The sequence below is a fragment of the Pleurodeles waltl genome, chromosome 8, assembly GCF_031143425.1.
Source record: "Pleurodeles waltl isolate 20211129_DDA chromosome 8, aPleWal1.hap1.20221129, whole genome shotgun sequence".
Taxonomy (NCBI): domain Eukaryota; kingdom Metazoa; phylum Chordata; class Amphibia; order Caudata; family Salamandridae; genus Pleurodeles; species Pleurodeles waltl.
Genome location: NC_090447.1, coordinates 1493225673 through 1493239083, shown reverse-complemented (window position 1 = coordinate 1493239083; position 13411 = coordinate 1493225673). Strand labels below are relative to the sequence as shown.

Here is a 13411-nt window from a genome sequence, read left to right as displayed (position 1 = left end):
TAGACAGAAGCTGAGGTGAGCGTAAAAGTTAAACGTTTTTGGGAAAATTTGGTGAAGATTCATCAACCGGCGCCAAGGATATAGCAACTCAATAAATGCTAGGCCCTAACTATAACTACTTAGTGGCGACTGCCAATATATAGAACATATGACATTAAAAACAGTCTCTGCTTTTACACATGTGAATATGTGAATAAAGCACCTCTGTGGTCTCAACATACCACCTCTGTAATGAAGTGTATGCCTCTGACGGCAGTAATCCATGTTATCATTAAAACTGTTATGGTGTTAGCTCAGAAGTGGCTCAAAGGCTATGCCCACCTGTAAACTGTCACACATCTCAGCGCTGAACGTTATCCGCTGGATTTCAGTGGGAGAGTTGAGGTACATGGCTTGGCCTCCGTTGGTGAAGCAGAACGTTCTTGCTATTCTCATGTCGGTCAGGGGCAAATAGTTCACATCCAGCATTGGTCGAAGGCTGGGGAGGCTGGAAAAGAAAATTCACTTGTAATGTACATCATTGGTAATAGGATGGGCTTTTACAGAATAAGTTTTGCCAGTCAAGCTTAATACACCCCTAAAACACAAACCTCAACACTGTCAAAGGCAAGCAAGCCAGCTCACCTACTTAGGAACACTGCAAAGCTCCAGGTGACCTTTCGATTTACACATACCAAACCAACATATGGACATTGTGCATTGCTAAACACACTACAACGATTACACCAGACACAACACAAACACAGTCTTCCATCTGAAGAATGGACGACTGACGTGCTACATACAGTACCATATATGATCCTGATCATCGACACCCAGCTCAGGATGTGACAAATGAATGTAATGACATCCCCGTCTGCACACATCTCTAGCCAAGAGGGAACGTAAATGCCAGACTGTTGTGATCTAAAATGGCTAATGTCACAACTGAATCATAATGCCAAATTTCTATACACTGCCCGTCCTACTAGAAGTATTTCAATTTCACAATGAATTAGTCTACCCTATTTAAACAGTAGACAAAGTCTCAAACACAGAAATCGATTATGAGCGTCAAAAGTGCCAATAGGTCCATTCCGGTTCCGTGACAAGATCGCTTTCTTCTCTGTAGACCAAGGCCCCGATTTATTAAATTTTCACGCAATGCAACTCAGCATGACACCATGCTGCGCTGAGCTGCATGAGAGGGAGAGGGCAGAAGTGAGCCATATTTGAAATTATATGGTGCATTCCTGTCCTCTCCTTCTGCTGCCACACAATGTGCTGCCTAGCACCAACGCAGGCACCCTTGCACCGTGGCACAACTTATCTGCATCAATTATTTATTGAAACTCCTAAATTCTGCTACTTCCGTCATTAACTGTGAGTAACATGAAAAATGACTAGGAATGTACAATGCTTCTTTGTGAGATTTATTTAACCCTTACTATTTACTTATTTCTTTCTGAATTTTACATAAATCTTGCACTATTTTAAAATCAATCTTTTAGAAAGATTTTGGGCCGGATTTACAAGGCTCTATTGTCACCAGAGCGTCACGTTTTGTGACGCTCCGGTGGCGCAATGCCCTGCTCCAAATTTACAAAGTGACGGTAAGCCACTTTTGTGGCTTAACGCCACCTTGTAAATATGGCCTCTTCACACAGAGCACTTTGCGTGGAAGGGGCGAGCAATGGTTGCTGCTGTGGGTGTGCCACAGCAGCACCCATTGCATTTTGACACCTCCTCAAATTTATGGGTTTTCGTAAACCTGAGGCAGCGCCAAAATCTAATGCCACCCCAGGAGTGGCGTTAGAGTGGTGCAACGCAGAGAAATGCTTTCAGTTCTTCTCGGTTTTTTGCTCTTTGTATGTGTGCTGCATTGTGCAGCACACATAGAAAGAGTAAATCGACGTTTAAGATTGTTTTTGTGCAGGAAGGTGTACCTTCCTGCACAAAAACAATCTCCCCCTCAACACAGCCATGCTTGCACCATGGTTCAAGGGTGGCTGAGTTGGCGCACTGCAGCAAATTTAGGGCCAGCGCAGGGGGAAACACAGGGGTGCACCGTATTCTAGTAAATATGGCGCATCCCTGCATTTTGAAAGTGACGGTGCGTGGGGCTGTCAAATTTGGCACAGTGCACGGTCATTTTCAACTAAATCTGGCTCTTTGTGTGATTGACCTTGTATAGGAACAAATGAGATTCCCGGGGATCTACTGCAAAATTTATGACTTTTGAATATCTTATTAAGGTCTATTACCAGTATCTGTGGTGAAAACTCAGATAGACAGCCTATGATACCAAATATCCTAAAGGGCCAAAAGAGAAATTCAGTTATGTTTATTTTCTAAGTCACATTGATCCAAACATCTTGCATGTCATGATAATTCTATATATGGTAGCTGGAACATTCTCAAACCTTTCTAGAAAGAGCATAGACTTTTAGGCAATATTTAACAATATGAATTTGACCCACAGCAGCCAAATAAACTGTTTATCCAGCAAATTAAATATGCACTGTAAAAGATTAAGCCATTTAAAAATATAAAGCACTGTTAGGCCTGCATCACTGATTGTTCCACCCATGAGGTATCCCTTTTAAACTGCCATTTCAACCTCGCAAAATACATCTTTTGCCAGATACAAGCCCTCCTTTTTAATATATATGTCACCACTAGGGTAGGTCATGGACAGCCCAGAGGACAGGATGCAGTGTACATGTATTTTTCAGTTTTATATGTCCTTGCAGTGAAAACCTTTTAAATTCGATTTTCACTACTCCAAGGCCTACTTCTCCAATAAGATAACATTAGAGTTACCTAATTACGTTTAATAAGTTGTAACTTCCAAATGAGAACAGGTGAACAGTTTATGTTTGGCGTCTTTGGAATTGTAATACATGCCCTTTCTGATGGTAAAGTCAGATTTTAAATTAAAATTTTGAAAATGCCACTTTTAGAGAGTTGGCCTTTTCCTGCCTTAGTCATTTGGTTCCTGCAGCCTGTCTCTTGGTCACATGACTGGGTGTAGCCGACAGCGGGCATTGTGTATTCCTCCTAGACAGCCACACACAATAGAGAGCTTAGGTGTGCCTGGATGGACAATCACTGACAGGATGGGAGGTAGGATCTGGGCACAGCCCTACATACACTTGAATAGACTGTGTCCTGCCACAAAAAGGATTGCACACTCCCTGTAGTCAGTCTGGAGCCAGGGCCAGGAAAGCAGGACACCTGTCCACTTCAAAGGGAAACCTCTAGAAGCTTCTCCCACTTCAAAAGCAGAACTGGGTATACGTATTGGACTTCAGACACCAACTCTTCAGTACACTTGTGAGACTCTGCCAGGAAGAAGGACTACTGTGTTGCTGAAAGGACTGCCACTCTGCGGGACTGCTGTTCTGAAGAATTGCTGCCTGCTATGCTGATCTGCTGCCCTCTAGCCTGGGTGAGAAGGACTGGACCTGCAACCTCGGCCCAGGACCACCAGAGTTACTCCAAGGGCTAGTCTCTTATAACCAACACCTGGACTCTGCAACTGTGAGTTCTACCCTGCCAGGTGGTGCCACCCCAGTCCTAGACCCTTGGAAGGGGCCTGAAGGTGCTCTGCCAGGCCAGCTGTGAATCCAGCAGAACTGATGCATCTCTTCTGCTGTGTGGTGCAACCCCCAAGCAGGACAGATGTTATCATCTCTGCTGCGAGAATTCTCCCTGTGCACGGACTCTTCATCAACCTCTCAGCCTGCATTGGGAACTGACATTGTGCGAAGCTTCAATGAAGCAGACCCTCGCATCACAAATCTCTCGTTGACGGCAGCCTCGAAGGCGCATGTTTTCGTATCGCAGACTCATAGCTCTTCGGAATCGATGCATTGCCTAGGTTACGCGACACGTCCTTGACACTGGACCTCGTCACGCTCCACTACCAGGATTTAGGGCACTCTGTTCAGCGGGCCTAAATGGGTACCTGTGGTCGACCGGTGCTCCACTGCTTTTGGTTTGAACTTATAACTTTCTCCCGGTCTGGCGCGACCAGATATTCTCAGTTGGCGCTTTGTGTTTTTTGGCACTATTTACACTGAAATCTTTAAAGCTGCATATTTCTGGTGCTACTGATTGGATTTTTGTGGTTTTGGACTATTTTTCTAATCTGGAGTAGGGTCCTTTTGTGGTGTTTTTACATTGTGTTACAGATTGAAGTGTTGCATAAATGCTTTACACATTGTCTCTGGATTAACGCTGACTGCTCTGTGCCAAGCTATCCGAGGATTGAGCAAAGGTTAATTTAGGGTTTGCTTGTGTCTCATTCCGGCAAGGATTGTGGCTGCAGCTTGAGTAGGATTTCATCCCCCTCAACCAGTAACCCAATTTCTTACAAGCACCTACAGTTCTGCATAATAAAAGCCTTAAGGTATGTAATTTGTCCAGATGTAATAAACATGGGGAGCATCAAAAATGTTGGAATTTTTAGCTCTTCCCTTAAATGGAAAGTTTCACTAAACATGCAAATATGGCATTGAATGGTCCTTAACACAAACACCCAGGCAATCCAGTCATTTTACCTTTTCCAATGTAAAATCTAACACTTTTTTCACTTGTCAACAGCTACTGAAAGCTAGTTGACACTTGACAGCCACCATTGTTCTTCAATCTTGCTATTATCTGACACATCTGAATCAGAAGGGAGGCCCATTTTACTTTATTACTTTGGGCCTGATTTAGATTTTGCCAGACAGGTTGAACCCATCTGTCAAAATATAAATCATCCCCTTTGTGTTTTGTGTGTGTTTTCTTATTCTGGCATTAGTGCTGCATATAAGGTAATGTGTGTCTCTCTACCAGCTGAAATGGAAGATCTACCAAGTTACAGTGATGCTAGTCTAAAAAAAGACTAAAATGATGCTCTCTACGCCGTTTTAGATGTGTGAGGACCGTGAATGGTTATCAGAAACAAGGTTTGGGATCTTGATGCTAATTCTCAAGGCTCCACAGTATAGAGATATATGACCATGAGTTTAGAACTAGACTCGGAAGCCTCTGCGCTCTACTAGTAAAAATAGGACAATGGGATCAAGTAAGAAAAACAGGCAGTCTCTCCCTGGTGTGCTTTAGAGTCTCAGGTAGGTACATCTTGTCAAGCCAAGGTCCACACGCTCCCAGTATGACAAGGAAATCATAATGAAAGGATAAAACAAGAGTGTATGGAAAGGCAAACAACTCTGAGCTCTCATACAGGACACCCCAGTCCATGACGTATAAGGTCTTTCTAAAGGAATGCTAATAATGAGTTGCAGGAGCACCAGCAATGCCTCCTTCAACTGTGGGAACCTGGAGACTGGAGGTAATGACCACATGGTGATGAAAACAAGCTGAAATAGGAGAACAACAAGGCAGTATGACTGTAGACATTCAGGCAACAGTAAGAGTGATACAAAGAATCCAACACAGTCAAGGGGTGTGGGTAAGCACCAACACAGTGAGGAAAAGAGTAGAAACAGGGAAGGAATGGTAACATTGAACAAAGGTGCAGGAAGGGGAACACAGCGGATGAACATGCAACTAGGGAGTTGTGAGACATCTGAAGACCTCTATTACTGCGTCTTAAGTTCCCCTGGAAAGATCTGCATTAATTGTGAGGCTTGCTCTGACTGGTGCCTTGGTTAACCCAAACTGGAATGTGCAACTTTTTGTGTCCCAGCCACCTTTGACCTGCCCTCAATAGTTTCCACTCTTTGTTTCCTACATGTTTTTTTCCTGCTGTATTGTGAGTCCCAGAAGATCAAGGGGTCTTTATTTGCTTCCTCTTGGGTCTCTTCCTGTGATTCCTGATAGAATTCCACCTCACTCCACACTAGTCGCAAATACCCCCCCCCCCTCCTTGATTTAGCAGCAACTTTTTCTCGCATGCAGAGCTTTCTAATCAGACAGTAACAAAGGAGGCTGATTCCCATGATCTACTTGATGCATCATAATTGTTTAAGCAAGTTACGTACAGTAACAATCTCCAGCTGTATCTGGAGTCTCAGATGGCTTTTACTTCAAATTCAGGATGACCCTAGACTGTCACAACTGGTGGAGGCCTGGTTTTTGGTGGTCCCTTAGCCAGTTTTATTTTGAAAACATGAAACACAAATATTTTACTGTTATCAGGTGTATAAAGTTTAACTGCAGACTTTCCATCCAACCCTAGAATTGGAAAAGAATCAACAAAATGTGGTGGGAATTTGGGATGTACATCAGAAATGGCTAAGTTGGCAGTAGAGAACTACACATAATAACTCACACCGTACTGGGGAGCAGGGATCCTATGGCAGCAAATTTCTTGTATGTGGTTTTGACAAGCAAGAGATTAGAAACAGACGTTTTACCAATCTTTGATGTGTCTTATAAGAGGGATTGTACTGAAAGCAACTCTACTGAATCAAGCAGGTAGGGAAAACCTTTTGATGGAAGCCATAAATGCAGCAGAAGGTGGAATATCCTACTGAACGATGCTGGGTGTTGCTACAAGTGAATTCTGCTAAAGTAATCCAAGTCAACCAATCTTCTCGATGATCAGAAATAAAACAACATTAGTCTGTGTGGCTGTCATGTTCAATCTCTCTATCTGACCATCGATATGAGGATGGTTACTGTCTGATACGAAATGGACAGTTCCCAGTTGTTTTAATAAAGTGTTTGGGAATTGGGAAATAAATTGAGTTCCTCTATCAGTAATAACCTTGGGGAGTATATCCAATCTGACTATATCTTTCAAAAAAACCTATGCTAACTGTGTTGCTGTAGGCAATCCAGCCAAAGGAACCAAATGTACCAATTTGGAAAAACTGTGAATGTTTGGCCTTCAAACTGTACATTCTAATGAGACAGGAAGTTAAAAAATAAAATCCATTGATATTCCCGACAAAGGCTGTATAGTTATTGGTAATGGTTCTTATAATCCAGCGGTCTTTTCGTGTGCATTTGTTTTGAGCGCAGGTGATATAATTGTCTACATACTGTTAAATAGATTCCCTTTGTTGCAACCACCAAAACAATGGTTTATCAAGTCCAGAGTCTTTCGCACACCGGAGTATCTAGCACAAGCAGTATTGTGGCACAACTGCATCACGGATCCCTGAAATGCCTGTATAGGTATGTAGATCTTTTGCTGAAAAAAGAAAATAACCTTTATCTATCTTTCTTTCTTTGTAAAAGGAGTGCCTTTCCATTGCATTTCTTGTTATACTTGACCTTGATCATGTTGAATGTGCCTCAAACAATCTTATGCTAGACTCCATTCTACAACTGTAGGGGTCTTATTCTGGATACTTTTCTTTTTGCTCTCCTGCCAGGATAAAGGATCTCCCTTTACTTGCTTGCTCCCTAGTCTGTACGTTATATGGCAATGGAAACATGACAAAAATTAGGACCAATGTGCATGCCTAGCTTTAGCACATTTCACTGATTTTAAAAAGCAAGAGTTCATTGCAGTTTGGGCTATACAAACTGCAGTGGAGAATTCAGAAGCCTTTAAGTAGTGGTGCCTATGGGAAAATACCTCCTTGATAGTTAACAGTTCACAATCGTGGAACTTCAAGGAATCCTTGTTAGATTTGGCATTCAAGGAGTGTTGCAGTAGTCTAAACAGGACTTCTCTCATGTGTCTCCCATATTGCTCAAGTGCCCCAGAAAACACCAACATGTCTTCTAGGTAAACAACCACATAGTCGTCCAACATTTCTCTGAAAACACATCTGATGAAATTCTGGAAGGCAGCAGGTATGCTGCATAAGCTGAAAGGCATCACTAGGAATTCATCGTAGCTGTACATTTATGATGAAAACTGTCTTCCACTCACCACCTCCTTTTATTCTCAGAAGATTATATAAACCTCTCAGCTCAATTTAGAGAAAATATTGTTTGTCTTAATTTGATGCTATAGTAACAAAATGAGGGAAAATAGATGTCTATTTCTGATTATGATCACATTTCGATCTCTGTAATCTACGCAAAGGCAGTAATCACCATAACCATGGACCTTGCATGCCTAGGACATTCCTTGGGTGGGAGTGTTTGCCTCTGCAGTTGTGTTTCTTATGTTTGAATGTTCAATAATGCAATATAAAATATGAAACCCTAAAAAAGTAGAGGCGAGGATATGGAAAATTATTACAATTAGTATATTTATTGACAATTTATTGTGCCCTGGTTTGTCTTCTTCTGGCTACCACATATATATTAAATTTGTTAATTTATGTGTTAGTGGTTAGATCTCTTAACTTTTAATTGGCATTTTACTTTTATTTGTTTCTCTTTTGTTAACTATCTTGCAACTTCCTATGCATTTTATTCAACACATTTTTAGGTTGAGCTTAGCAGCGCGCAAGCACTGCTTTTCCATCGTCTTGGTATCTATGTGGCCTTTTAACCACGCTTACCTCACGCCCATCACTAACACTCGTCCATGGACTTGCCTTTCTAATATTCTTTTGTTATCAACATTGGTAAATGCTTTACATTTGTCCCTCCTCGGGCAGTTTTTGTTTCCACCTTGGGGACCGACCCTGTTACATGGATAATTGAATGTTTGCCGATATGTTTGATTGCAAGCAAACTTCTTTTTTCTTTTGCGTATCTCCTTTGCGAACACACTCATGGCGGCCGTGGCGCTTTGAATCAGCTCGCTTACGTCAACAGTTTTACTTTTCATTTTTCATTTTGTGTGTCTTTTAGAGTTGCCAGACTGTAAACGTTGTGCTTTTTGTATGATTAATTAAATTATTCACATTTGACTGGCCAGCTACGACGGTAAACACTGCATATGTTTCATGTGCTTAGTGTAGTCAAGCAGTTTGAAAATGGTGCTCTGTTTGTCTCATGGTTAGTGATGCAAGACAGCACGAGGGGAAACACTGCCTGTTTGTACAGTGAGTTTAGTGTGGGATGCCACATCACAGGCAGAGACACTGGACTATTGTATGGTGGTTAGTGTAGGCAGACAGAGAATGTAAACACTGGGAAGACACCGAAGGGGAAAAGCACTGAACACAAGCTCTTCACTGCTTGTATTGTGTGCTATGTACAGGCAGATCTGCAGAAACGGAGGAGGCACTGCACTGTTTGCACCACATCTTTAACGTGGACAGGCGCAATAAAAAACAAAGCATAGGCTCCACAGCTTGCACCATTTTGCTTACTGTGGACAGGCACACAGAGAGAAAACACTGCACTATGCACACTATGCTATTATTGACAGGTAACATAGACTGAAGGAGGCAGTGCACAGGTTACACCCTGGGCTTAGTCAGACAGGCACACAGCGAGGAGACACTGCACTGTGTGCACAGAGCTGTTATCTGCAGATATAATGGACCCATGGAGGCAATGCACAGGTTGCTCCATGGGCTTAGTCAGAAGCACACTAGGAGAAGATAGTGCACTGTGCTAACTGAGTGATATTGATTGGCATCTATAAGAGTCTGATGTTTTTACCTTGTGCATAGCGTATGCAGACAGGAGAGATTGCACTGTTTGTAACATGTGGGCAGACAATCGTGCACTGCATGTGACAGGCATCTCTCACTGTACTTACATTTTGGAAAAGTGCTGAATGTTATGTATCAAGCAGAGACTTGTAACATGCTCTTAGATTTTGGGTAGATAGAATACCTGCTTTGGAGACCCTAGACTGATCTTAGCCTCCCCACCACTCTCACTCGCCTCCCTATCTCTATCATTCTATTCTCTCAAACTCAATTTCTTTCTCCATCTTTTTCTCTCATACCTTTCCCTTCTGGATCGCCCCTCCAGCTTTTCTCCACCCCTTTCCCTGCTTAAACAGTTGCTTTTCGTTTTCTGCTGAACCTCACCTGTTTTCCCATTGTGTCTCTTTTGTTGCTCTTTTCCTCTCTCCCTATAGACTTCTTTCTGTGTCTTTATCCACTTCTCTCTTCTCTCTTCTCCTTTCTCCGTCTGTCCTTTTCTGTTCCCTACACCCTTGTTGTTAAAGTCTTTCTCCATTTTTAGGTCAAGCGCTCAAGCCCTTTGGCCTGTTGTAAGAAGTGTGGGCTTTTAACCATGTCCACCTCATGCCCATCACTTACACTCGTTTGTGGGCTAGCTTTTCAAAAATCCTTTGTTAATTGGTAAATGCTTTACGTTTGTACCTCCTTGGGGAGGTATTGTTACCGCCTTGCAGACTGACCCTGTTACCTGGATAATTGCACATTTGCCTATATGTTTGACTGTGAGTGAACTTATTTTTCCTTTTGTGTCTCTCCTTCGCGCTGATGGCGGCCATGGTGCTTTGAGTCGATTCGCTTTTGTCAACTAATGTTTTACTTTTCATTTTCAATTTATTTGGCAAGTCCAGTTAGGAATTTACAACACCAATAGCTCTAAGTGGTGCAAATGCATGACCAATTGCATTGCAAATGCTTGTTAAAGTTTGTTTTATCCGTTCTACATGTTTGCAAATATTTCATTTTTGTCCTTACTGAACTTTTTTTTTTTCCTTAACTTTTTTCGGGTTTTGTCTTCATCATTTCCCCTTTTGCCACATTTTTGTATCAGTAGGGAAATGTTCCATTTCAGATCCTGATTGTGCCGCAGAGAAGGGGTTTCCATGTATCATGCCTGATACATTCTGACACTCATTCTCATCCCATTTCAACCTTTCATGACAGCATGGATTGAAGGCAAGTTAGCAGGGGCGGCTCCTTTGCAATGGTGAAGGAGCATTCCCCACTGGCTGAGCCAGCAGCTGAAAAATAAAACAATATTTTAACAAATATTGTTTTATTTTTCAGCTGCTGGCTCAGCCAGCAGGTGCAAGGAGGGGTGGGGCTGGTCCATGGGCGGGGGAGTGGAGTCAGTGCATTAAGTACTCGTGTCAGTCTGGCCGGCCATCTTAGGCTGGCCAAACTGACATGCACAATTAGGTTTCTCCAACCCAGCTGTGCAACACAGCCAGGTTGGAGAAAGTGCCCAGACCCCAGTGCACTGTCTGAGCGGTAGACCGAGCCACTCAGACCAATCCTGACGCTGCCCTCCTGCTAGGTATAGCATGAGAGCAGCACCAGGATTGCTGGGAAGCTTGTGCTGGTTCCCATCTTGCTGCTCCCCCTTTCCAGCCAAAGTCATTGAGAAGGCCATCAACACACAACTCACTGAATTCATCGAGACTAACCACATCCTGGACCCCCCCCAATCAGGCTTCAGAAGCAGCCACAGCACCGAGACTTCACTCCTCGCAGCAACAGAAGACATTCGCACTCTCCTTGACTGAGGCGAAACCGCAGCTCTCATCCTCCTGGACCTCTTCGCCGCTTTGACAATGTCTCCCACCACACCCTCTGCACTAGACTCCATGAAGCCGGTATCCTCAGCAAAGCCTTATAGTGGATCTGCTCCTTCCTCACAAGCCGAACCCAGAGAGTCAGGATTCCACTCTTCTCTTCACAACCGACAGAGATTGGCTGAGTTCCTCAGGGCTCCTCTCTGAGCCCCATCCTCTTCAACATCTACATGGCCCGCTCACTAACATTGTAAGAAACCATGGACCCAACATTGTCTCCTACACTGACAATACCCAACTGATCCTCTCTCTCACTGACAAGCCCACTACCGCTAAAAGCAACTTCCACAACGGAATGAAGGCAGTCGCTGCCTGGATGAAGGACAGCTGATTGAAACTCAACTCTGACAAGACCAAGGTCCTCATCTTGGGTTCCACCCCCTTTGTCTGGGACGACTCCTGGCGGCCCTCAGTGCTCTGAACTCCCCCCACACCCACCGACCACGCACATAACCTCGGCATCATCCTCAACTCCTCACTCTCAATGAACTGCCAAGTCAATGCCGTCTCATACTCGTGTTTTCACACACTCCAACTGCTCTGAAAGATCTTCAAATGGATCCCAATAGAGTCCAGAACAGTCACCTAAGCACTCATCACCAGCAAATTAGACTACAGTAGCGCACCCCTTTCAACGCCACCCAAACACTCCAAAAGAAACTGCAGAGAATCCAGAACGCCTCGGCCAGACTCATCTTGGACATCCCCAGCCGCAGCCACATCTCCGGTTACCTGAGGGGCCTTCACTGGCTCCCGATCAACAAAAGAATCACCTTCAAGCTCCTCAGGCATGCATACAAGGACCTCCACAACATCGGATCTGCATACCTCAACCACCGCCTAACCTTCCACACGCCCACCACACACCTCCGAACCGGGAAACTGGCCCCCGCCACTACCCCAAGAATATGCATGAACTCAGCTAGTGCCTCGCTGCAAAAACCTGGAACGCTCTTCCGCTACACCTCAGGCAATCACCCCTACTAACTCAATTCAAGAAGGGCCATAAGACCTGGCTCTTTGACTGAACCCATTCTTCCCCTCAGTGCCTTGAGACCCTCAAAGGTGATTAGCCGCTGTCTTATAAGAACTGTGATTGATTGAGGGACTGCTGGAACATCCCAACCATTGGGGAAAGAGGATCAAAGTGGGTGGCCCCTCCACCCACCCCTCTTCTTGAGATTTGCGGCAGCCGCTGCTGCAAGTTAGTTTCCTTTAGAATTTATTGTGTTTTTAGTTTTAGTTTTGTTTAGCTCCCCCTCCAAACATAACTTCTCTTCAACTTCAGGACTGTGACCAGATATTCGTAAGAAACATCTGTGTTACAAGGTAGTGATCGACAAAGCAAGTTGTGATGTATAGCTGTGCACTGGTTAGATCCACGACTCGTTAATGAATCCACAAAACACTCACTTGAACACAACTTAATGTTAAGCATCTTATATTATTTTATTAAAATATATTCCTGACACGTGTTTCCCTTAACCCATGCGGATAGTCTACTTTGTAGAAGGATTTCTGCATTAGGACGTTTATTAAATGCTCATTCTGATAGACAGACAGACAGACAGACAGACAGACAGACAGACAGACAGACAGGCAGGCAGGCAGGCAGGGGGATAGAGACATAACTAGAGGGACAGACAGACAGATAGATGCACAGACAGACAGATAGAGATAGATAGATAGATAGACAGATAGATAGATAGACAGATGTAGATAGATAGATAGATAGATAGATCTTCTCCAACGAGTAGCAAGTGTAGCTCTCTAGCTACCGGTAAGTAGCTCTTGTGTGTGCAGCCAATCTTATTAAATGAGAGCTGGGTTGAATTAATACATGTATACCAAAATTGAGAATGTGTATTCGAGATGAAAATGTGTTTATTTTCACAACTCAAGCTGATATTTGAATGAAAATGGGTCAATTTCCAAAATATATATAAAGATAATATTTGAGTGATAAACCATTTGGCATTGAGGAGACATTTAACAAATGTTATTAGCTTGGTACCAGAGGCATTGCAGCTATGGCTGTTATGCACTGCCCATGTAGAAGCATTCCATATTGACAAAGCCTTTTTTACATTA

At 43.4% G+C, this 13411-nt stretch overlaps 1 protein-coding gene across 5 annotated transcripts in view; it reads right to left on the bottom strand.

The window, feature by feature from the left end:
* STXBP5L (syntaxin binding protein 5L) overlaps positions 1-13411 on the bottom strand; it is a 1301131-nt gene that overhangs the window by 34849 nt on the left and 1252871 nt on the right. For all 5 annotated transcript variants that reach the window (XM_069202705.1, XM_069202706.1, XM_069202709.1 and 2 more), the window contains one exon: positions 322-487. In XM_069202705.1, the coding sequence (XP_069058806.1) occupies positions 322-487 (166 nt within the window). The remainder of the gene's footprint in view (positions 1-321; positions 488-13411) is intronic.